General features: G+C 31.1%; 2 protein-coding genes across 2 annotated transcripts; both read left to right on the top strand.

Moving 5' to 3' along the window:
• Window positions 1-7,660: 7,660 nt before the first annotated feature.
• On the top strand, window positions 7,661-11,656 carry LOC125876951 (transcription activator GLK1). The gene is made up of 6 exons (XM_049558243.1): window positions 7,661-8,392; window positions 8,526-8,666; window positions 9,115-9,498; window positions 10,154-10,210; window positions 10,583-10,732; window positions 11,116-11,656. Exons 1-6 carry the CDS (start codon window positions 7,868-7,870, stop codon window positions 11,263-11,265), a joined length of 1,407 nt encoding a protein of 468 aa, XP_049414200.1. The 5' UTR covers window positions 7,661-7,867; the 3' UTR covers window positions 11,266-11,656.
• Window positions 11,657-19,717: 8,061 nt separating this feature from the next.
• Window positions 19,718-22,744, top strand: LOC125877025 (uncharacterized). The gene is made up of 3 exons (XM_049558330.1): window positions 19,718-20,085; window positions 20,523-20,950; window positions 21,996-22,744. Exons 1-3 carry the CDS (start codon window positions 19,921-19,923, stop codon window positions 22,429-22,431), a joined length of 1,029 nt encoding a protein of 342 aa, XP_049414287.1. The 5' UTR covers window positions 19,718-19,920; the 3' UTR covers window positions 22,432-22,744.
• The last annotated feature ends 3,483 nt before the right edge of the window (window positions 22,745-26,227 follow it).

Here is a 26,227-nt window from a genome sequence, read left to right as displayed (position 1 = left end):
GTAAATAACTATATCCTTTCATAATCGATATTTGGTTTGTGCCACGTTGCATAAATATTTTAAAAAATGTTTTATAAAATATCATTAAAGGTACTAAGTCCCTCTAAAGTATAAAACATGTGTTACTATAAATCGTCATAGTTTAAGCATTAGTTTAGCTATTTTTCCTTGTTATCTTATTTTAAATTTAATTTATATGATATAGTTTGATTACACGGAAAATTTCAAAATTAGTAGCGAAAAATTTGTTCTATTTTTTTTCTTCATTTCATTGTTAATCATTGATATTGAAATTTTGATTTGGAGAAGATTTCTGAAAAGGAAAATACATACGGTAGACAAAAAAATTAGGAATATTACTCATTTTTTCAACTTCTTGATACAAACATATAAATAAATAATATAATAATGTTTATGTCGGTTTAAGTATCAGACAAAAAAACTCTCCAGAAAATCTAACTCGAGTGGATGGAAAACTTCTCCTATAAAAAATATATATCTTATTATGTGGTTCAAATTAATATTCACTTCTTGTTTGTTAGTAGTAAAATATTTTTCATTAACATGATTAATGGGAATTTTTTATTCTTAATTTTGAGGTCTCGGGTTCAAGTCTTTGAGAAATATATTTTTTTATATCGATAGTGTTGTTCTAGATATAGGCCAAGTAATATGTAAATTTCAATTTAATCAATACTCAATACAAATATTAAATATCATATTGAAAATCTCTTCTTATTCAGTACATTTGTCCATTGTTTAAATTTCTCTTTTGTTTTTTCCTTTTATTGCCTGTCGTTAGACATAATTGCAACAACCATCTAGTTCTATAATGTTACCAGTTTAAAAAGTTTGGGGACCTAAAGTCAAATATCATAAAAAGATTTTATTTTTTAAATTGTCATATATAAATTGAATAACTATAAAATACTCAATATAATCCTAGAATTGAAGTTTCAAGGACGAGAAGGTAAGATATATACAGAACTTATGAAGTACAAATGTAAATAATAAAAAAAATATAATATAAAGCTATAGTAATAATAAAACATGGCTTAAAAATTTTAAGAAGTTTATATAATAACATTGAAATAGTTGGGTTAGATTTGATAAGTTGATATATAATGAGATTTAAATAGTACTAATGTGTTGAAGTGCTTGAAAATTAAAGAGTACACCAAAAATAAATTTGATATTTTTATAAGCACCCAACAGATTTTGCACAATGCAAAAGTTCTAACCGTTTAGTGAAATTTAGAATATTCAAAATAAGAGAATAAAAATAGGAAGGGAAATAAAAACGATAATTATAAGAATAGTAATGTAAGTTCATGATAATCGTCAAGATATAAATAAGTCACCAAAATTGATAGTAATGTAAGAAAGGATGCTACAATCAGCTAAATACGATTTCATTTCTCAATTATTACAACGACCTCCCAATTAAATTAAATAAATAGTTACTATTATGTTTTCTACCAAGAAAATTATTTTCAATTATATATATATATATATATATAATTTAAGATATCAATCAATTGCTTTAGTGATCTCATAATCGAGACGGCCCTGCTAAAAGTTTACAAAGAAAGAATGCAATTGGATAACCATTTCATTTGTTTATAACTTACAAAATAAAAATTAAAACATATATTCCTTTCATCCAAAATAAGTATCATCTTAGCAAAAAAAGAAATTGTTCAAAATATGTATCGGTTTAGAAATTCAAGTAAAAAATTAGTATGTTTGTTCAACTTTATATACTCTTATACTCTATCTTTTTAATAATGTTCAATTTTCAAAAAATATTTATTAAACTGATGTAATTTTGTAAACTATATATTATATTTATTGTTCTTTTAATAGATGTGATTTTTGCTATGATGACCACTTATTCTGAAATGAGAAAAGTACTTAATCTGTAGTTTAATGAAATAGTTTATGTGTGAGAGATATTTTACCTTCATTTGCTTGATATAAATACAAAAAGAATAACAAACTGGTCCCTTATGTTCGGAAAAAGATCAGAATGGTCCTTCAACTATTTCTATGAGATGTTTTGATCCCTCAAAATTGTTATAAGTGAGAATCTTTAATCCCCGCCTCACAACAAAAACAACAAAATCACAACCTTAAAAAAAGCTATTAAAGACCAGAAATAGACCAAAATTAGATGCAACTGCAAAAGCCTACACCGCCAAATGTGATTACTCGTCAAATATCCTTTCATGGAGATTAAATTCAAATTATCCTAGTTTAAAAAATACGTCATTAATGATCTTCGAATTATAGAGAGATTTATAAAGAAAGAGATTTATAAAGAAGAATCAAGAAAGGAACAAAATCATATCCGCACTATTTACCAATAAAATATTTTTATTTCTCTAAAAAAATTACTCGTCAATTTTTTTTTTAATTTTTTATTATTTATGTGACAAAAAATATTCATTTTTCGCATATTTAAAGATAAAAATTGCTCATAGGGACATCTCAGGGTACCATCTCAAACCTATTTGCAAATATAAATGGACCTTTCTTGTCAATTTTTCTCAAGTAAATACAAATAAATATTTTTTCTTTCACGATGGAACCCCCTAATTTGACATTTCTCGATCGTGAAGTTTAGTTTTTTTAAAAAAAATAAGAAAAAATCGTTAAAGATGATTAGATAAGATTAAGGTCACAGTGTGGATGATAATACAAAATTGAACTATTTCACTATCCCAAAACACATCTTTAATTTTGTTTGAATTCTTAAGCAATAATAATGTCCTTCTCATTAGGAATTCAACCAATATTATCGATGACTATTTTGATAGGGTGTATAAGAATAGTGTTGAATATGTTGTATCAATAATAATTGTGTTAATTATACTTGCATTAGTTGTGCTAAAATTATTTCTTTTGTAGTGTTTGATTCAGCATATTGAAAATAACATATATTGCGTGTTGTTTTAAAATTTATCGACAAAAATACCCTCCACAAATATAGTGAAAAGAATGTGGAAAAGGTCTTGATGAATAATTGTGTCTTTAATCATATGCTAATGCGTGCATTAAAACCCTTGCATTACTAATACCAGGAATTTTCATTTATTAGTTATACATATATGATATCTCAATACCAAATAAAGTGTATAACTAATGTGAACATTAGTTATACAATAGTTGAAAAAATGTACTCCACCAAACAACGGCAGACCCAACGTATATAGATAGGGGTGCACGTGCACTCATTAACTTCAAAAAAATCATGATGTATATATATCTTGATAAACTAGCAAAAACTAAATATAATAAATAGTGTCCCATAAAAAGCAGGATGGTGCCAGGTACTTGGTAGTTGGTACTGCTGATATTGGCTAGTGCATCATTCCGTAGAACAAACTCACCTTGATTATCAAAAATTAATCCACTAAACTTAAAAAGTAATCGATTCATATTTTTATGAACTAATTTTATCATCTCGAACAACTGTTACCAGACCACAAGCAGAGACTGTAATAAAGAAGTCAAAATTGATGGGTAGCGTATTCGTTCAAACGGTGGAAAAAACAACTGGCGTGAGGTCTTGAATTGGCAGGACCACTATTACAACATCTATCAAAAAACTATATAATAGAATCACAGATTTTTTTCATAATTCATAAATAACTTTTATACCATCAACGCAATCTTAATCGATTATAACATGATCTAATTAATTTTTTTTTGTTATACTGTCATCAGTTGTATAAATCTTATTCTAACAAAAAATTATAATTGTTGAGAATATTATTAAATAATAAAAATATATTTTCTCTGACAACTTAAATTTTTAGATGAGATGATCATACACTTCAACATAATAGCAGAGCAGACAAAAATGAGATGATCACACACTCAGGGGCGGAGCTATCCTAGGGCAAGGGGTCTAGCCACACCCCTTGAAGGTTTAGTGTAGTGGTTATGGGGTTGTAAAAATTGCTTGAGGTTGTGTGTTCATTTCCCGATAATAACGCTTTTATATTTTTACTTTATATTTTGACACCCCTTAATAAAAATTCTAATTCCGCCACATCACACACTTCAACATGATATCAGATTGCAATTTTATAATTGAATTTCATCGCCACCCACATCAAAAAGTATTTCCACACTTGAGAAAATTTAAATTGCTGGTGCTTATATATAAAGGGTGAAAAAAAAAATTAAAAAGGAGAAAAGGATATGACTGCAAAAGAAAATGACTCAATAGAAAATGATGCTATAATTATTATCCGGTGTTATATCGTAAAATTGATTGAGACTGTTCAGTTATTATGGCTTATGGCCATCTTAAATGCCAGAAACTTTATGGTATTAACCATTTTCTTTTAGAATGGGTAGGTCAACATATCTCACTACATCTGTTTGGCAAGTTGATGATATTCCAATTTTAGTAGGCGTTTAGCTCTAGAGTTTAAATATTTTTCACTTTATTTAGAATTTATAAAGTTGGAGTTGCAAATAAAACTGTAATCATGAGAAATTTATGAAACCAGGATTGGAAAACAAAGTTGGACCAATTTTCTATTTGGAATCCAAGTTCAAGTTATTTAATGATCAAACACTGATTTTGAAATAAAATAAAAAAATTATTCTTCAGAAAAATAAATAGTTCTCATGATCAAACGACTCAAGATGGAAAGCTAATTAATCATTTATCACTTAATTAACTTCTAAATAGTAATATTGACAAACATAATTGGAATGTTCCAACATGAGATATAAGGTACTTAAGATCCCTTTGAGTTTGAAGCTCTTGTTATTCTTTTGAATTATCATATTGACAATCAACAAAGAATCAAGTTTTTAAGTTGTATAAGTTTATAACTATTTGCAAAACCTTATTTTTTAAAAATACAATTAAAAAAAATGTCAGATAAATTGAGAAAAATCTCAAGCTGTAATTAAAAAATCAAAATTGCAAAGAAAAATCTCAATCATACTAAGTTTAATTAGGTTTAATTTTGACATAACATTTTAAGAAAGCAAATTTCAAAATCAACCGATGAATAACCCTAGCATATATTACCATTTTTTGACATCAAGACAACATCATTAAAAAGACTGTAAATTTTAGGGGTGGTGCTAAAAATTTATATTATGTTTTGGATAGAATTTAATGATTTATGTTCAAATAATATATTTATGTTAATATAAGTTTATTAGCTTAAATTTAAAATTTAATAAATAACTCTTGAAATCTTCTTTCTAACAAAATGTATAATATAATTTATTTAATTAAAATTTTGACTTTGTCACTGATATCGATATCGTGTAAACTCTGCTTCATAGTGACAAACGAGAAGCCACAAACAATCTCCTCAATTTGTGCATGTTGAGTAAACATTAATTTGGCTAGAGAAAAGACATAAAGTGACACCTGAAGTTGTCTCGAATTTCAAAAAAACACTTTAACTATGCGGGCGTCCTATTACCCCACAAAAGTATTAAATATCGTTGTAAAGAGACATTTTAACCCATTTTCTCCCTATGCTTACATTCACGCAGATGTGATTTTTTTTGTCCAAAAACGAATAACAAGGCTCCACGTGTCATTTCCTTCTCTATTATTTAATTACATCTTTTTTAAATACTTCATCTTCCCCAATTCTTTCAAAAAGATCCATGGTTGAAGGTTTAACCTCAAAAAAAAATATAAAACCATCTTCTCTCTTGAATAAAATCAACCCAAAAAGATAAGAACTTTCTATCTTCTTATTAATTTCCAGTCGTCAAGATTTAATTTCTTTAAAAATTGAGAAATCAAGTTATCTTTTGTGATTAGATTTTGAGGAAAAACATTCCTTTAACGTCAAATACAAATCTTGAATCATATTTGTAATGGCGAGAATGATTCGATGTTGTGTGTGATGCGATGCAAACATGAAAACTTACTTTTTTAGTGCAAATTTAGGGGTCCCAAATTTAGTGGTCAAAGCAAATTTTTTTTTATGTTTTTTCTCATTTTTAAAAGCTTCTATTTTTTTTTAGAATTTTGTTCCATGAGATGATTGAGTCTATATTTCATTATGAAAAAATGCCACAAATTAAATCCTAGCAAAATTCCAACCCCCAAAAATTAAAGAAGCTCAACTCTTCATAACAATAGCGGAAAAAATGGACGACTTCAAAAGGCGAAAGCTTGCTTTAGCATCCGGAGGCAAATCACCTCCCAAGAAATTGAAATCATCAATTGAAAAGGTTCTGAAGAAACCCATAAATTGAAAGCAATGAAAGTGTCCTTTACGAGCAAAGATGTGCCAATATATTAGTTTTTGGTCTACATTTTATTAATATTTAAATTAATTTATTAAAATGAGGTGTGCATCACTCTCCTATTAGAATTCTTGGGTTGGTGAGAAAATGGGTCAAAATAGTCTCTTTACGACGATATTTACTATTTTTGTGGAGTAATAGAACACCAGCATAATTTAGATATCTTTTTGAAATTTTGAAACAACTTCAATAGTGGCTTTATGTCTTTCTCATTTGGCTATATTGAGAATTGTGTGTATTCATACATGTCATGACCACTTTACTATTCATCATAGTTTAGGACCTATTGTAATTTCACTCTCAAAGACAACTCAAAAGGCAATTTTTTTTAAATTTTTTTTACCATTTTAAAAATAAGATTCTTAACTAACGTTACATTTTTTAAAGAATAGACTGAGAATAATAAAAAAAAAATAATAGTGAAAAGTAATCTTTTAATTTATGTCATTAGATATTTTTTTTAAGGAGTGTGTCAAACCTCAACAATTCACTTAATATGAATGGAAAGAAGTATTAACCTCAATTAAATATTAATTTATTTTTTTACCACATTGATCTTTCTCATTACAACAAAAAATACTTTTAGCAGCAATAAATATGCATATTAACAAAGCATGCTAAAGTCTTTATCGACATTAGTTAATTGTCGTTGGATTCAATGTTGTTATACATTTTAGAAATATTTACAAAGAATGCTAAATTGCCACTAAAAATTCATATATAGCAGTAAATAAACTTTTATCATTAATTAATTATCGCAAAAGATCATTTTTTTAATGTAAAGATGAAAACTACAGTAATCATTAATTATATCTCTTAATATTCTATCATAACAATTATTGCACATCAATTATTTTTAGTAAGCACGATAATTGAAATGAATCAGAGAGACTATAGGTTAGAATAATGTTAAAATCTAATTAAAGCAAACACATGCTGAGTATACAAAATAATCAAATAAATGACAATATCCTTTTCTTTTTCAACTATAACAACAGATATAGATAAGCTCATAATACATATAAATCCACTTCCAACATAACCCTACCATGTCTGATTTCAACTTGCAACCTTTCATACCCCTTTAGGCCTCTCTCAATTAAATACTAAAAGAAATCTAGCTATTAAAACAGCTCACGAGCACTTTTCAAAATAGATTTTTTCTTTCCTATGTTCAAAAAAAGACCATCCACAAACCCCTTTAATACTATATATTTTTATTTTTATTTTCTCTTTCTATATACAAAGTATAAGACAAAACAAAAAGAAAATTACAAACTCTTTACACAAATTGTGGTGTAGAATAAATCTCTCACTCTCCACGCTCCCCCCACTTACAACAACAACAAAAAGGAAATAAAATGACATTTCTCTAAATCAAATATATATAAAAAAAACCATTTTGGGTATATTACTCTCTATTCCACTAGCAAAAAATTCAACCATTTCCCTAGCTTCGCGTTTTTATAATAATTCTTTCCTCTTACCTCTTTTCGTGCTCTGATTTAGGGCATGCAAAGCTAATTTTACAAGGCAAAAGTTCGATATACATATTTTTTTTATAATGCTAGCTGTGTCACCTTTTAGTAACACAACGGCAAGAGGTAATGAGATGGAAAGTTTCGGGATAGGAGGAGGTGGAGGTGGAGGTGGAGGAGACGATTTCCCCGATTTCATGGGGGAGAATTTACTTGATAGCATTGATTTTGATGACCTTTTTGTTGGGATCAATGATGGAGATATACTTCCCGATTTGGAAATGGATACTGAAATCCTCGCAGAATTTTCAGTAAGCAGTGGCGATGAGTCTGATGTGAACAATTATAGCAGCAGTAATAACACTTTTATTACTACTGCTATAAAAAATGTAGAAAGAAAAGAAGAAATAGAAAAAACAGGCTCGTTTTCAGCATCGGATGTAGGTTCGGGTTTAACAACGAGCCTAAATCAAGGAGAAGAAATTGTAAGTACTCAAAAAAGTGAAGAATCTACGCAACAAGTGAATCAGAATATAATTACCCCAAAAGAAAGTGATAAAGGTAAAAAGTCATCCAAGAATAATAATCTTCCAGGCAAGAGGAAAGTGAAGGTCAGTATAAATAATTTTTACATTATCAGTTGAATCACGAGAATCGTGGATGTCTAATGTTTCAATGACTTAGATGAATTAACTAAGTGTCAAATCGACGAAATTAAATTTTTTTTTATTGAATTGTGTGAAGGTGGACTGGACGCCAGAATTGCACAGAAGATTTGTACAAGCAGTAGAGCAACTAGGTGTAGATAAGGCAGTCCCATCAAGAATTTTGGAGATTATGGGAATTGATTGTCTCACTCGTCATAATATTGCAAGTCATCTTCAAGTATGAAAACTATATTCTTACTTTTTTATTAATTTTCGAATTTTTTACTATATGATTCTGTAGATTTGGTTTAGTATTGATGCCAAATGAAATGGTCCTTATAGTTGTTCCATTGCATTTGGGAAAAAGAATAATATTAGACAGTGATGAAAACTGAAAAAGTAGTACTACTAGAATTTGTTAGTTTTTTTTGCCTTGTTCTCACTACCCCAAATGGTATATTATATAGTTTTTAAAAAACGAAAAACAGATCTGATGATTTGAATATTGGAAAGTTTTTTTACTTTACTTAAAAGGAGAAACATTTTAGGGCACCAAAAAGAGCATATTTGAATTCTAAATTTAACGCGTTTTATTCAGATTCTTCTAAATTATCAGTAGTCTTAATTATCTTTAGATTTGAATAAAACATGTCAAACATATGAACTAATTGATGAAAAATGTGCAGAAATATCGGTCCCATAGGAAACATTTGCTTGCAAGAGAAGCGGAGGCGGCGAGTTGGAGCCACAGAAGGCAACTCTATGGAGGTGCACCCGTGGTTGGAGGGGGCGGAGGAAAGAGAGAGATGAATCCGTGGCCTGCACCAACAATTGGCTTTCCACCTCCTCCTCCTCTTCCGCCCCCTATGGCACCTCCAATGCCTCATCATTTTAGACCCTTACATGTATGGGGTCATCCATCTGTCGACCAATCATATATGCACATATGGCCTAAACATCTAGCACCTTCGCCGTCTCCACAACATCCATCACCAGCATGGGCTTCTCCTCCTCATCTTCATCCTCCACCTCCTTCAGATCCTTCTTTTTGGCATCCACACCTTCAACGGGTGAGTTTTTTTTATTTAACAATATTCTTGACACGTTTTCTAACTTGATTATATTCTTTTAGTAATGACTGATAGGAGACTCGAATCCAAGCCTTTTGTCTGCTTTGGTTCTGGAGTGTTTCTGAATTGTGTGAGCATCATATCTAAAAGATATAAGTACTAGATAGATCTAGCTCCCTTTTATTTACGTAGCTCGGAGAGAGAGAGAGAATGCTATAGGAAGCCATTGTTGAGAATATTATTAATAAAAGTATGCTTCCTCCAATAACTTAAACTTTTAGATGAGATGATCGCATACTTCAACATGATATCAGAGCAGACACATTTCCTCTCTCTAAGAGCTTAAGTTTTTAGATGAAATGGTCGCACACTTCAACAACCATCCCATCTCGATAACGTATATTTGGAGCTCCATATATGACATTCAATAATCAACTAAGATATTGAACTACAACGATGTGAATTGTTTAAATCTTGCCAATATAACTTGGAAATAATTTAAACAAATAACTTGAACAAACCATAGTGAAAATAGTTTTTTTAGTTACAACGAGTTTGGCATAAAAAACGTTTAGACAGTATACAGAAAATTAATAATTGTGTTTGATTGTATGTATGATTAAATGATAAATTCTCCTTTTGTATTATTGTGCAGGTGCAAAATTCTCTTACACCAGGAACTCCTTACTTTCCAGCACCCATAGCACCAACGGTAACTATATGTTCAATCAATTAATCATTTCTCTTTTGAATTTCGTTTTTTATTTTTCACTCGGTATACGGTACTCAGTTTGGGACCTCAGCTAATTCAAAGTAATGTACAAGACTTATTAAAATAGAAAGTTGCTTCCTATTAGGAATTTTTATAATCTTAAGGTTCGAATCTGAAGCTAATGTTTGATCATATATAGATTTAGTTGAAACGTGAAAAAAAAAGTGATATTTTAAAGTTTAAATATATATATTTTACTGATTACTTTTGGAATTATGTAAATAGAGACCATGTGGTGTTTTTTTTGGCATATATATTTTTTGCAAGGTTTTTTTGGCTTTATATAGTCTGAACAAAATAATTGTGGTGCAGAGATATCAGGCTGTTCATCATCCCGTACCGGGCATACCACCCGTATCGTCGCATGGCATGTACAAAGTAGACCACTCTAATATTGGAGTTCGAAGTACCGCTACTCCTCCAGCACAAGCTCTACCTAAGCCTCCATGCGACTTTCATCCTGTATGCCCCTCTCTCAATAATTTTATTTTTTAACGTAATATATAAACATGCTCTTTAATTCTGCTTCAGACTTCAGCATACATTTATGTCCTCTAATTTTGGATGTCCACAAGTAGACACACGTCCTACAAAATCAGTTTGAGTGTATCTCACACGATGTGTGTCTACTTGTTCAACATATTTATAGTATGAAAACTGTTTGCATTACTTGTCAGTATATATAACTTAAATCTTTACTGTGTATATATATATACACTCAAGATCTTTATTTTCCCATTTAGGTCATTGTTGAACTAGGTGTCATTGTATTATTAGTGCTCATGTTCAATTTAGTTTTTCTTCAATATTTGTTCAAGTTTTATTGACAACTTATTTATGGACAGTCAAAGGAGAGCATAGATGCAGCCATTGGAGATGTTTTATCAAAGCCATGGCTTCCACTTCCCCTCGGACTCAAACCTCCGGCCGTCGATAGCGTGCTCGGTGAATTACAACGTCAAGGGGTACCTAAAATACCACCAACTTGTGCATAGTCGTTTTTAATGAGGCAGCTAGCAAAACGCGGGTGGATTTTTTGGGGTTCACTTAGGGTACGTAACTAAGTACGTAGCCCTTCAATTCGACGACATTTCCTGCACTTATTTAGATGCATGAAGATGATCAATTCGATATGGATCGTATATCATCATCAACATCATCGTCTAAATTAATGCAGTTTTTTTTTTACCTCAAATATATATATATAAGAAAACTTTTAATTAATTTGTTCTTGTTTTGCTATGTACAAGAACATGTTTTAACTTAACCGTTGGGGTTTTTGTGATGATGTTATCACCGGTTTGAGAAATATCATGATAATAATAGCAAGAGCTTCTTGTAATTAAACTTGTTATCTCCAAGATTCTCTTCTTTAATTAATTCCTTACTTTATCTTGACAGCTATTAGTCACTCAATTAATAGTAACTTTCTTTTCTTTGTTAAAGAAAATTAGAATCAAGAAAATGACAACTTCCAGAGATATATAATAACTATTAATTGAGTGATCATACGAGAAATCAACCTCATGAAAGAGGCAAGCATACAATGAACGAAAGATGCAGCTTGGTGAAAAAAAAAAGTTCTCCATCAATCTTACGAATAATTATTCAAGAAAAAAAAGTTAAAAGAACACACAATTAGTTGATATGTTTAAGTTTCCATGCATGAATACATATATGGAGTAATTAATTTTAGTTCATAAAGTCCTTCAAATTATTAAGCACCCTTAATTAACCAACTTTTTAGAGTCATTCTCATTCACATGGAACTATTAATAATTATGATTATAGTTGCATAGAAAATAAAAAGGAGCCTTAGAAAAAACAAGAACTGCATATGACCACCATAGTATTTTTGTTTTTTTCCCTCTCACAGCAAAGGATTTTGATTTTATTATTAATAATATAAGCAAGAGATTTCATAGAAATTGTGGTTCTAAGATGATGATCCTCCAGTTAATTATTCCTTCCGTCCAGTAATAATACTTGTCGACTTTATGAAATCAACAATAATTATACACTTTGATCCTAATTTATCCTCATAATTAGTTACAATCATTTTCCTACTACGTTTTTCAAGATATTGTATTTATTATATTCAAAGGATAATATAGTAAAATTACCTTTATATTTATAGTTTCTTAAGGAATGTGCAAAGTCAATAATGGACAAGTATTATTGGAGAGAGGAAATATAATTAAAATTGACACATATATACGTGTCAATTTGTTTGCTTTAGTTATTATTTGGATAATTAAAATATATTTTCTTTGATCATAATTATTTTTAAGTATTTGAATTATTAATAACTATTATGACCTAGTACTTTTTGTATAGATTTATCTAAAAAAATAATAAAAGTCTATATTCAAATTCACAAGGAAAATTAATTATTTTGATCCATATATTTTGTATCGAACCAAACAAATTAAATCAGAGAATTGGATTGTGCTTTACTATCTTTCAACTTTATTTGGAAAAATTTATGATAGAAATATATACATACAGTTTTGCCAAAATGCCAAGAAAGGAATAAACATAGAAATCTGTATATGAATCATAAAACTAGATATGTGTCATATTGTTATTATTATTAATTAGGTGAGATAAAATCTTTCTATCAAAATCCAAAAGATTACAATAACAAAAAGACAAAAAGGACTGCGTTATCATCACCATGTTATCATCTCAATCAATAATTCATAATATATAACAAACGGGGCAGAGATTATTGACGATAATTCAACCAACAAAAATCTAAATGTACTATTCCACGGTTCATAAAAAAACTGACATTATTCAGTAATAAATTATAAAGTCGTATATAGGTGAAACTGCTTTATTTTTATTCGGAGGTCTTAGATTCAAGTTTTAGATAAACAAAAGAATTGTTGAGAGTGCCATCTTGAGTGAGCTCTATAACGATTCAAATTTAGGCAAGATTTTATTATGAACTCCAAACACCAAATAAAAAACCAATATATATAGACATTATCTCATACTNAAGAAGTGTAAATAAGGGTATAATAGGAAAAAATTTGTTGTCCTTTCTTGATTTGTCAAAATGGACAACTAAATAGGGACAACTAAATAGGGACAACTAAAAAAGGAAATATGGACAAGTAAATAGGGACGGAGGGAGTATATAACAAACGTGGCAGAGATTATTGACGATTATTCGACCAACTAAAATCTAAATGTACTATTCCACGGTTCATAAAAAAACTGACATTTTTTCAGTAATAAATTATAAAGTCGTATATATAAAGGTGGAACTATTTCATTATTATTCGGAGGTCTTAGGTTCAAGTTTTAAATATACAAAAGAATTGTTGGGAGTGCCATCTTGAGTGAGCTCTACAACGATTCAAACTTAGGCAAGATTTCATTATGAACTCCAAACACCAAATAAAAAACCAATATATAGACATTATCTCATACTATGGCATAATAGGATTATTTGACTTATCACTCTCTGTCTATTTAAATAATTATCACGTTTCGTTTTTCGATAATCAACTTATTTGAGTTTTGACTAATATTTTAAAATGCATTTGTCCATTGTATTAATATGATAAAATATTGCAACTAATAGTAATTTTTTTTATAATTTTTCTGAATATCTAAATATTAATTTCAAAATATTAAATTAATATAATTCAATTTAGCTCTAAAAATTAGTTAAATTGACATTTGGAAGGAAAACATGGTAACTACTGTGGAGTGGATACTAAGGGCATATTTGGTTGGAAAATTATTTATATATGATGATGAGCATAGAGGCCATGTTTCTCGAAGAAATCTCGAGTCTATCTACATCAATAAATAATTTTAATTTATAGTAATTAGATATACTTGTGGATGCAATCATTTGAAATCACACAAAAAAACAAAAAAGTAAAAAAAAAATACAAATAATGATATAGGGATGGATGAAAAAGAATATGTTGGCGTGGGTCAAAAGAAGCCACCAATTCATATTTTAAAATATAAAAATTGTAACGCACACATTATTTTTAAATAAACTGATTTGAGTTTAAATGATTAAATGACTTTGAGTTTAAATGATTAATATATATATATATATATATATATATATCTTTTTCCTGTTCAGTTACCTTGTCTGCCCGGCCTTGGAGTTTTTGTAGGCCACATGAAGATTCTGTTAGCACGTCACCACTATGAACAGATATAAGTTTAAATTTATCGATAATCTCTTAAATTGGATATTAACTTTTATTTAAATATTTTAATTAGATTTTTTTCATTTTAGATATCTCATGTTATGTAGTGTGGCATTTCAAGAGGGTGCAAATGCCACTGATCCCATAAAATATAATGTCCTAGAATCTCCTCGAAAACTTCCATTTTTCAATTCAAAATTTGATGAGGGGCAAAGAATTTTAAGCCAAAATAGTAACACAGTACGTGGTTAATCTCTTGTTAACTATTATAATTCTCTATATAATTATTGTTTGTGCATGTAAATTGTATATATTGCAAATATATTATAGTAAGTAAGCCGATCAAATTTTATAATTGCATTTTATCACCAAGAAAAAAAAAATACAACAATGATCTTTTTATGAACAGTTATATTATCTCTGTCTAAAATCTAAATAACATTGTGTCTAATTACCATTCTTTCAAATATAGAAGAAGAAAAAAAAGTATATATTATATTATTATTTTTCAACAACTTTTGAGACATGACGCTACTGGTACTAGTAAATGATTACTTCCATTACTTGACCTAATTTCTGAAACATGGTAAGTAGATGCGTTTATAGGTTTTGAATTTTATAATGATGATTTCAAATGTTATTAACTGAGTTCTAAATTTAATATATGTACATATTTAATAAACTTCTTAATATAAATATATTATTTAAACAACAATTACTGTGTTCAACTAAATATATCCATCTATATTCAAACTTTTAGCTCCGCCCTGATCGAAAAGACATTGGAACTAATGTTAGGCAAATGTGAGACTGGATGCCTTTATTTTGTTTTTATGTTGTGACCACACCTATAGTACTGTTGGAAGTACCGATATGTCCAACATTTGAAAGCTTCGAAAATGACCCAACACCGACCCAAACACTGTAATCACTACCACGCTGGCGGGTCTGGCCTGGTCTCTACCCCGCCTCGCGTTTTCAATGTCTTGATCTTTACTTTTACTTCGAGCCATAAGGACCGCTTTCTCCGGCCTAAGTCAAAGAAATCTACTCTAGGAAGGGCGGGAGTTGGATTTTTAGGTTATAGATTAATTGATTACTAATTTTAGGATATGTCTGATTAATAATATATACAGTTAGGTTAATTAGTAATGTCTAAATGGTCAAAGTTTACACAATATATGTGTAGATAGTATTTGTGTAAATGTGTATAATATATGCATGTTTTTTTATATTTGTATGCACAATGTATATACTGCGTATATATTTTGTAAACTAGAATATCCAGAGATATTAAACTACAATTTTTCCTTTTACATAAAAACATATAAAATAACTAAAGGTGCAAGAATGGGTGAATTGCTTCTTTTTTTTTTTCGTTTTTCTTTCTTTGAATAGTCGACCTGTGAGATTTACTGGTTGACTATTAGATTCAGAAATAAATATTCAAAATGAAAGTGCGGAAAATAAGAAAAATAAGATTGACACATGATGTTTTTATACTGTTTGAGATCCAGTGTGGATCTTACATCCAGTCCCCTTTGGTTGCAAAGGTGTTCTCTTCTAACTTTTTGAATCTTTGTGATGACTACAACTATAGAGTATAGTTTCTATGTATACACTCAATCTTTTTCTTTCTTTTTTTCTTTTGATACACAGTCTTACCAACAATGTTTTTCTCTCCTCATTTTTTTGTTTACGATGTAAAAACTAAGTAATACAATCCTAATTAAAAGTAGATTAGAGAATGTGTGAAGATTCAGACTCCATGTATGAGTGTCTCCTTGGCATTCCCCGACCTTTTATAGGCTGTCAAGACTTGAATCATCTTTTTGTGAAGAGATAGCTACCCAAGAGAATTGATCCTTGGAAAGAGGTAATTGGGAACACTTCTTTTCAAGAACAAAGCAAAGGCTAATCTTCAGCTTTATTTTCTTGAGCGAGATTGATCTCTGTATTTATTACTTGATGATTATTTATCTTTTCTCAAGATTTGATTGAGGTCAGTTGTTACATAGCCATTTTACATGTCCTTTGACTGAAAATCTACTTGTTGTAGCCGTTTCAGTTTTCTTGAGTGAGATCCTAATTGCCGCAATTACATGATTTGATTTCCACGGATTGTGCCTCATTTGTTTGGACCTGCTTGGTTCTTTTCTTTTTGATAGTTTGATATCCTACAAGGATCCATAATTATTTATCATTAAAATAAGGACAAATTACAGAAATCACATACTTTAAAAGTAAAATGACAATTTATCCATTAAAAGTTTATAATTACAAAAATCCCTTAAACGGGTACAATAATATAAGCGCTGATACATTAATCTGATGCGTGAGNGATAGTTTGATATCCTACAAGGATCCATAATTATTTATCATTAAAATAAGGACAAATTACAGAAATCACACACTTTTAAAGTAAAATTACAATTTATCCCTTAAAAGTTTATAATTACAAAAATCCCTCAAACGGATACAATAATATAAGCGCTGATACATTAATCTGATGCGCGAGATACATTAATCGTTAAGTAAGATACATTACATTTTATACATGATACACTAATCTGATGCGCGAGATACACTAATCGTTAAGTAAGATACAGTACATTTTATACACGATACACTAATCTGATGTACATTTTATACATGATACACTAATCTAATGCGCGAGATACAATAATATAAACACTGATACATTGATCTGATGAGCGAGATACACTAATCTGACGCGCGAAAATGAGGAATTTTGGAAATTTGTAAAACTTATAGGGGATAATGGTAATAAGTAAATTAAAAGGTGGGATTTCTATAATTTTTCCTTAAAATAATTCTTGCACTAACAACAATAATATCGATATTGCTCACTAGCACATCCACATAAAGATCCAATGGGCCTAGGAAAAAGCCCAAATGAGATAGACTGTTGCTTTGTGGGCCTTAGAAACATTTCTATTCAAAGCCCATTGAATCTTTTAGGAATATTCCAATTTCCGCTATCTTTCATGGTCCAAAAGTAAAAATAATATTCATAGGTATATACATGGATATACAAGGAAATACAAGAATTTTGTCTTCAACCTCGAGTTTTTTATTTTTGATTAAATAAAGCTCAAATCACACTTCTCAAAATGATTTAAAGCTCCTTGATATGCTTAAAACAAACTAATATATTACCTGACCGGAACAAATCATAAATATGCATATCGAAAAATTTGAACCAAGTTTCAATGGTCTTTAATATTACCCTGTCCAACAATAGCTGTCTACTATTGACTTTGCACACTTCTTAAGAAACTATAAATAGAAGGTTAATTTTATCATATCACTCTTTGAATATAATAAATACAATGTCTTGAAAACTGTTATACAGAAATAACTATAATTAATGATAACGGTAAATTAAGAACTAAGTGTAAAATTATCCATTGGTTTCATAGAGTGCACAAGTATTGTTGGGCATCCCAAAATAGTATTGTAGACATCTATTGTTAGATGGATGGAGTAGTATTTTCTGATCATTTAAGCATTTTTGCTGGTACATTTAAGGTCCTTCTTTAAGTTCATTTTTTCCAAGTACATTTCTTTCATCACATATTTGTTCATTTAGTTGCAAGTTGGCATGAAAAAAAATCAACACTAGGTGATTTATTCTCATATGTTTAATCTTAGTAGATAGAGTTATCTAATACATGTTGTTAGTGGAAGGTGACAGTTATTAATCAAGATACGTGTAAGCCGGCTCAGGCACTATCGTTATTAAATAAAAAAAGGAATTTAAATACGAATTAGCAACATTAACTTGTTGGTTAAATATTTGAGAGTTTAACAAGAGAAAATAAATTTAAATCTCAGTTAATGAATTTTTAGTAGCAAATCTGTTATTGTCAATAAAAAGTAAATTTTTTGAGTTTAAATTATCCAACAAAGTCAATAAGAGGAAGCTAGGTTATTTGTTTATTTTTTTTAATTAATTTATAAATGTCAATATCTCTATAAATAAACAATATTCATAGATGTTATCGATTTGAATTGGGAATAAATGTTGTTTATACGTATTGGAAATAGTCTTAAAAAAGATCGTTGACGAAATTTGAAATTATTAAACGAAGAATTAAGTTAATTTTAAACAAGATCTGCAACTGAAAATCACATAAAAGTTTCGTTTGTATTGTTAGAGATGTGTTATACACATTTATATAAGATAACAGATACTGTATTTTATACGAAATAGATAAATATTATATAACAATCAATAAGGTTTTATAATATTGTTATTAGGTATTAATTATGTTGTTATAATTGAAAAATATGATTGTGGTGCAAAATATTACTCATATTGAGCTGTAATTTTTGATATTTTCCTATTAACCGCGCACCATAGATCATAGTCTCAAGTAACCGAAGGACGAATCAAGGGCTGAAGTTGGATCCTCAAGCAGAGAGAAAAGAGAGTTTAATAAATATTGTTCGATCAAACTTTCTAATAATTGTTTATTTTAAAAATTGTGTTGTAAATAGCTCTATTTTTTCTAAAAGAATTAAAACTAAAATTCTTTTGGAGAGTAGTCTTTTAAATTTAGCTATTTTTTTTATTAGGAATAAAATGTGTTTAAAAGTAAAGAAACAATACATCTATTAGAACAATGATATCTTTGACCTATAACAATAGATATTTTAAAACCAAATTATGAGTGAAAGGGTGTTTTTTTTAACCAAACTATGGACAATAAAAGTATAGTTAGATCAAATTATTAACTGAAAGTATTTTTTACTCAATTTCGCATAGTTTAAAAATATTTTTGATCCTTTTTCAAATTCTTTTTTAAAAAACATGAAAGTAGGGTTATCAATCTTTTCATTTTGATTTTGAAGATTGTCGATTTATAGATATGTTAAATATTTAATGAATAATTAAAATATTAATTAATCAATTATGAATTAACCATTAAAAATTCACATGATTTCCCCTGCCCTTAAAAATCACTTACAAACAACGTGACAAACAAAACCTAATAAAATATTCCTAAATTCATCAGGTAATTTAGGTTTAAAAATCAAATTCCATTAAATTAGATAGATGCTACCCATTTAGAATTATTAAAAGTACACAGTATATATAAAAAATATAAATCAATAATTCATTATCAATAAATTAATAATATTTAATTTGGATTTGATTTTGAAAAACCTGAACTTATAATGACGTGGCTAAAATAGTGTCCACTAACCCTAGTTCTAATTATGAACTGCTTCTGGAATCTTCCACAGTTTTCTCGACTCTGTTAGTTTTGCATTTTCCGGTCTTCTCCTGCACTTTCCTTCTCTCTTTCAAATTCTTTTTTCTCTCCACAAATTCATATTGAAGAAGCAAACTTCAAGAACCATTTTTCTTCTTCTTTTGAAAAACCCAAATTTCTCAAAGTGAAGAAAAGGAAGAGAAACGAAGCAGTAGAAGAGAAGATGGGGGTTGATTATTACAAAGTATTGGGTGTTGATAAGAATGCTACAGATGATGATTTGAAGAAAGCTTATAGAAAACTTGCCATGAAATGGCATCCTGATAAGAACCCACAAAACAAAAAAGAAGCTGAAGCTAAGTTCAAACAGATCTCTGAAGCTTATGATGTATGTTTTCCAATTTTCCTTGTGGGTTTTGCTTAAAGTTTCAATCTTTTTTCGTTTATAGTCTAATGGGGTTCTAAATCTTTGTCTAAATGTTGATAAATTGAGGGTTTAAAACGTCCAGTGTTTATAATCTTGCAAAAAGAATGATGGGTTTTGTGTTTTCTTGAAACCTAATTTGTGTATTTTTGTTGAAATGAACTTGTATAGGGTAAACTAATTGTTGGAATGCTTTGTTCTTAATCAATCACTTGTTTGAATTCTGAATTCACCAAGCAAATGATCTCATTCTTTTAGATCCGAACCAATTTTCATAATTTGGAAGTTTTGTTGAGGTTTGAATCGAATTAAGGGTTTATTGATTTTTAACTTGGTGTACATTCAATGTGTTTGAATTGTGTAACTATCAATTATTACTGATTCTGCATTAAATTTACTAGGTGCTTAGCGACTCCCAGAAAAAAGCTGTGTATGACCAGTATGGTGAAGAAGGGCTGAAGGGTGGGGTGCCACCGCCTGGAGCTGGTGGTCCCGGTGCCGGTTCAACCTACTTTTCTACTGGGGATGGCCCTACTTCATTCAGATTCAACAGTAGAAATGCTGATGACATATTTGCTGAATTTTTCGGCTTTTCTACTCCATATGGACCTGGAGGGGGTAGGGGTTCAAGGTTTGGTAATATGTTCACTGATGATATATTCGCAGCATCCTTTGCTGAAGGAGGAGGTGGTGGTGGTGTTCCCATGCATCCATCAGTCCCAAGGAAAGAGGCTCCGGTACAACAGAACTTGCCTTGTAATCTTGAGGATCTCTACAAGGGTACCACCAAAAAGATGAAAATTTCTAGAGAAATTGCCGATTCGAGTGGGTAAGTATCAGGTTCTTACACTTCGTTTTACTGGTCAAGGTTAATCACTTTTTATGTTGAACTTCAATTTTCTACTTATGAAATTGCATTGGGCAAGTAATGGGGGTGTTCATACAGTCTAGTTAGTGTCTTGCCTTGCTTGTTCATTAAATGTGGAACTTCAATTGTCTGCCGGCAATGTTGCACTGTTGGATGAATGATCATTTCGAATTACTGGGATTTGAACATGAGATCTCATGGCTCTCAACCACTTCATTGGCCACTAGTCCACACCCTTGGGTGCCCTTTCAATTTCTTCAGCAAGTGTGGGAATTATTGAGGATAATGGAGTGGTTGGGGTAGTAGTTTTCTTACATCATTAATTTTTGAAAGATTAGGATAGGCAGCCACTAATGCTTGCATTTGGGTAGGCTGTCTGCATCACACCCTTGAGGTGCGGCCCTTCTCCAGACTCTGCGTGGATGCGGGAGGCATTGTGTGCTGGGCTGCCGAGGATAAACCTGTCAATTATTACCTTGTTAATTGCAAATTGCGGTGATTTATTCTTTTAGAACATGAAGTCATTGATAAATTACTACCCTTGTGTTATGCATTTTGTGACTATTTAGACTGTCAAATCTTGTCTAGTTGAAATAAGAGAACTATCATGTATGATTTCAGTTTGAGCTATGATCTATTAAGCCTAGCTGTAGTGATATTGCATTTTTAGGTCGAGTTGGGTCCTTCAAACTCATTTATATTGAAAGCTGTAAGTGAATATGAAATCTTTGTAAGGAAAATTTTGAGGTCTATTTCTTGAGAGTCTGAATACACATTGTTGTTTGTCAGTGTCATTAAGCTAAGCTGACTTATTTCCTGTGTCTTTGCACTAGTTATTTATCGTATCAGGATGCATTTCCGATTTAATCATTTGCGCTCTGAATTCCATTTGAGGCCCTCATTTCAAATGGTTGTTTCGCCAGTGCCTTTACTAGATTTACTCCCTTTGTGCTTTTGATATCTATTTGTCTACTGAACTTATACCGTTTCCTTGTGTTGGGTGCAGCAAGAGAATTGTGCAAGAGATTCTGACAATCGAAATTAAACCTGGTTGGAAGAAAGGTACAAAGATCACCTTCCAAGAAAAAGGGAATGAGCAGCCAGGTGTTATACCAGCTGATCTGGTCTTCATAATAGATGAGAAACCTCATAAGGTTTTCTCGCGTGATGGAAATGACTTGATTGTCTCTCAAAAGATTTCTTTGGCTGAAGCGCTAACCGGTACTACAGTCCATCTCACTACTCTGGATGGAAGGAACTTAACAATTCCAATCAACAACGTGATTCAACCAAATTATGAACATGTCGTCCCAGGTGAAGGCATGCCGCTTCCAAAAGACCCGTCAAAGAAAGGGAATTTGAGGATCAAATTTGACATCAAGTTCCCTGTTCGTCTCACTATGGCTCAGAAATCTGGTATCAAAGAGCTGTTGGGTTCTTGAGCTTTATGCACAGCTTTGGTGCTGGTTTTGTTCTGTGTAAATATTATCGTAAAACCATTTGAAGCTATGGAGTGGGGCGTTGGTTTAGGCTCGTAGGCGAGTCTCTTCCTTAGCAAAGTAGAGTTTTGTTCTTGTTTTTTATGGGTATTGGTCAATGTGTCCAATTCAACAACAGGCAATACACCTCTTCTTTTTTTGGAATAAGTCTTAAAAATTCACAGGCCTCGCAGGCCGCAGCTGTTGAATCATTAGTGTTTTCTTGCATTGTCTGTTATGAATGTTTTCAGAAATAGAGAGGTTGGGTTTAAGTTAACTGCATGAGTGAATTATTTTAAGATGAAATTGAATTCGCAAGTGTTCCACCCTTCATTACTTTGCAACCAGCTTCCGACCTGTAAAATATAGAGACAATGGACCAATTTCCTTCTTGTATTATTCCAAGAATAAGAGCTATTTGTAGGTGTACATGTAAATCTATCTAAGGAAATAAAATCAGAAAATATCTCCAAGATCCCTAAAAATATCTATCTATAATTATGCTATGAGTAGATATGATGACTATGTACATTTTGTAACACTCCCCTCAAGTTGGAGCATAGATGTTAATCATGCGCAACTTATTACAAAGACATTCCACCCGAGTTCCATTCAAAGCCTTCGTGAATATATCACTCAATTGCTCAATCGACCTCAATATGTTTTGTCCGTTCATGATACACTAGATTTGAGGCAATGTGTAGAGCAGCTTGATTATCACACCAAAGTTTTGCTGGAAAAAAAGGATTCAAATCAACCTCAGCTAAAGCTGTTGTATCCATAGTATTTCATGTGGACTGAGCCATAGCTCTATACTCAGACTCTGCACTAGATCGAGATACAACATTTTGTTTCTTACTCCTCCAAGATACTAGATTTCCACCAACAAAGACGCAATAGCCAGTAGTCGATCTTCTATCAATTCTTGATCCTGCCCAATCTACATCTGCAAAATATTCAACACGAGTATGTCTGTGGTCGCTATACAATATGTCAAGGCCAGGGGCTCCTTTCAAATAACATAGAATTTGTTCCAAGGCAGCCCAATGTTTGACGGTTGGTATAGACATAAATTGACTAACAAGAATGACTGCATAGGCAATATCTGGACGAGTCACAGTAAAGTAGTTTAGTTTCCCAACCAACCTTCTGTATCTTTCTGAATCATCAAAAGGTTCAGCATCATCCTTAGTAAGATATGCATTAGGAGCCATTAGTGTGCCACACAGTTTCGCTCCCAACTTACCAGTTTCTGCAAGTAGGTCAAGTACATACTTTTTTTTAGATAAGAAAATCCCAAGTCTTTGGTATGAAACTTGGCATGTAAAAACTGCTTGAGAGAAGAAATTCCAGTACAATCATCTCCTATAATCACAATATCATCAACATAGACAACTAGAAGAATAATACCCGTCATTAATTGTCTGTAAAAGACTGAGTGATCACACTTGCTCTTCTTCAACCCAAATTCTTGAACTACATCTCTAAATTTTCTAAACCATACACGAGGACTCTGCTTTAAACCATATAGAGAGTTTCTTAGATGACAAACTTTTCCATACTCCCCTTGAGCAACAAACCCAGGTGGTTGCTCCATATACACCTCTTCATGCAGATCACCATGAAGGAAAGCAATCTTGATATCCAGTTGATGTAAAGGCCAATATTGAGAAGAAGCGAAGGAAATAAACAAACGAACAGAGGTGAACTTAGCTACATGGGAGAAAGTGTCAGAATAATCTACCCCATAAATCTGAGCATAGCCTTTCGCCACAAGTTTAGCCTTAAGTCTTGTAATAGAACCATCAGGATTGACTTTGACGGTAAAACCCCATTTGCATCCTACTGCTTTCTTTTCTTTGGGTAAATTCACCAAATCCAACGTATGATTTTCGTCTAGAGCATGTATCTCTTCAAACATTGCATTATGCCATCCAGAATGATTCAAGGCTTTTTTTTACTGTTTTAGGGATAGTCACAAAGTCAAGAGAGCCAATCAAACAACTAGATGCAAGAGATAAGTGATCATAAGAAACAAAATTAGCTATGAAATATGCGGATTTGCACTAACGTGGACCTTTCCGAAGAGCAATAGGAAGGTCCAAATTTTCTGAAGGATCAAATAGAGAAGGATCTGATGATGGAGTTGATGTAGGGTATGTATTGTTAATCTCTCGCCTCCTTGAGTAAACTTGAGCAATCGGTGGTCTTGCTGGTGCAAATTGAGTAGGTTGTGACGGCACAATGGTCGATTGATGCTCAATAAAAGAATTAGGAGATAGAGGAACAATATCAGTTGATTGTTTTGTTACTACACGAGTAACCTGATAAGCTAACCACTCATCTTCCTCCTCCTAACTTGTAGAGTTTGAAAGTGCATAAAAGAATGGTGTAGTCTCTGAAAATACCACATCAGTTGATACTAAATATTTGCCGAGTTCAGTAGAATAACATTGATACCCCTTCTGAAGGCGAGAATAACCCAAGAAAACACACTTTAATGCTTTAGGATCCAACTTGGTAATAAATGGTCGAACATCTCGAACATAACATGTGCTTCCAAACACCTTAGGTTCCACTGGAAATAATGATTTGTTTGGAAAAAGAATATTATACGACATACTACCGACCAATACAGTTGATGGCATACGATTGATCAGAAAACAAGTAGTAGAGATGGCATCAACCCAAAATTGCTTAGGAACCTTCATTTGGAACAGCAGTGCCCGAGTTGTCTCAAGTAGATGTATATTCTTTTTTTCGGCAACTCCATTTTGAGAGGGTGTATCAACACATGAAGATTGATGGAGAATACCATATTGTCTCATGTAAGACCTAAATAATTCTGACATATATTCTTTAGCATTATCACTCCTTAGAATACGCACTTTGACATTAAAATGAGTTTTGACTTCAGCACAAAAGGCAAAAAAGTGAGTGAACACTTCAGATCTGCTCTTCATAAAGTATATCCAAGTCATTCAAGAAAAATCGTCTATAAAAGTGACAAAATATTTATGCCCAGTTTTGAAAACAACAGGAATGGTCCCCAAACATCAGAATGAGCTAACTCAAAAGCTGACTCGACTCTTTTATTAACCCTTGGACCTAATGAGATGCGATGGTGTTTTGCAAATTGACATGACTCACATTCCAATGAGGAAATATTTTGAAATTGAGGGCAAATCTTTTTCAACAAAGGTAATGAAGGATGTCTCAGTCGACAGTGTGCATCAAATGGAGACACGACACTAGAGCAGGCAATAGATGGAGACTCCCACTCATCAAGGATATAAAGATCATCATAAACATGTCCTTTACCAATAACCTGATTTGTTATAAGATCACGAAACAAACAATAATTGGAAAAGAACGAGATCTAACAATTAAGTTCTCTCATAACTTTACTAACAAAAATCAGATTAAATGCCAATTTTGGTAGACTTAGTACGGATGACAGAGCAATAGACGAGGTTGGTTGAACAGTACCGAATCCAACACTATTACAAGTTGATCCATCAGCTACAGTAACAGGAGATGCTGCTTTGTGTGATCTAAAGCTAGAGAAAATATTAGGATTCCCTGTCATATGATTTGTAGCACCTGAATCGATTACTTATTTATTAGAAGAGTTGATAAGACATGTTTTATCTGACCTAACAAAGGAATTAACAAAAGCGGATTCCTTCAAAGATTTCTAATATTGAGAAAATTTGGCAAACTCCTCAACCGAAACCAAAACCATTTTGTCGGATAATAA

The sequence above is a fragment of the Solanum stenotomum genome, chromosome 9 (genome assembly GCF_019186545.1).
Source record: "Solanum stenotomum isolate F172 chromosome 9, ASM1918654v1, whole genome shotgun sequence".
Classification (NCBI taxonomy): domain Eukaryota; kingdom Viridiplantae; phylum Streptophyta; class Magnoliopsida; order Solanales; family Solanaceae; genus Solanum; species Solanum stenotomum.
The sequence above is the reverse complement of the archived record's forward strand: the minus strand, read 5'-3'. Positions and strand labels throughout refer to the sequence as shown.

Excerpts from the sequence above, each read along its gene's own strand:
- LOC125876951 (XM_049558243.1), top strand. The coding sequence starts at position 7,868 with ATGCTAGCTGTGTCACCTTTTAGTAACACAACGGCAAGAGGTAATGAG. Across the intron at positions 8,667-9,114 it reads ATATTGCAAGTCATCTTCAA|AAATATCGGTCCCATAGGAA; the intron begins GTATGAAAACTA and ends AAAAATGTGCAG. Across the intron at positions 10,211-10,582 it reads CAGCACCCATAGCACCAACG|AGATATCAGGCTGTTCATCA; the intron begins GTAACTATATGT and ends ATTGTGGTGCAG.
- LOC125877025 (XM_049558330.1), top strand. The coding sequence starts at position 19,921 with ATGGGGGTTGATTATTACAAAGTATTGGGTGTTGATAAGAATGCTACA. Across the intron at positions 20,086-20,522 it reads AGATCTCTGAAGCTTATGAT|GTGCTTAGCGACTCCCAGAA; the intron begins GTATGTTTTCCA and ends TAAATTTACTAG. Across the intron at positions 20,951-21,995 it reads GAAATTGCCGATTCGAGTGG|CAAGAGAATTGTGCAAGAGA; the intron begins GTAAGTATCAGG and ends TGTTGGGTGCAG.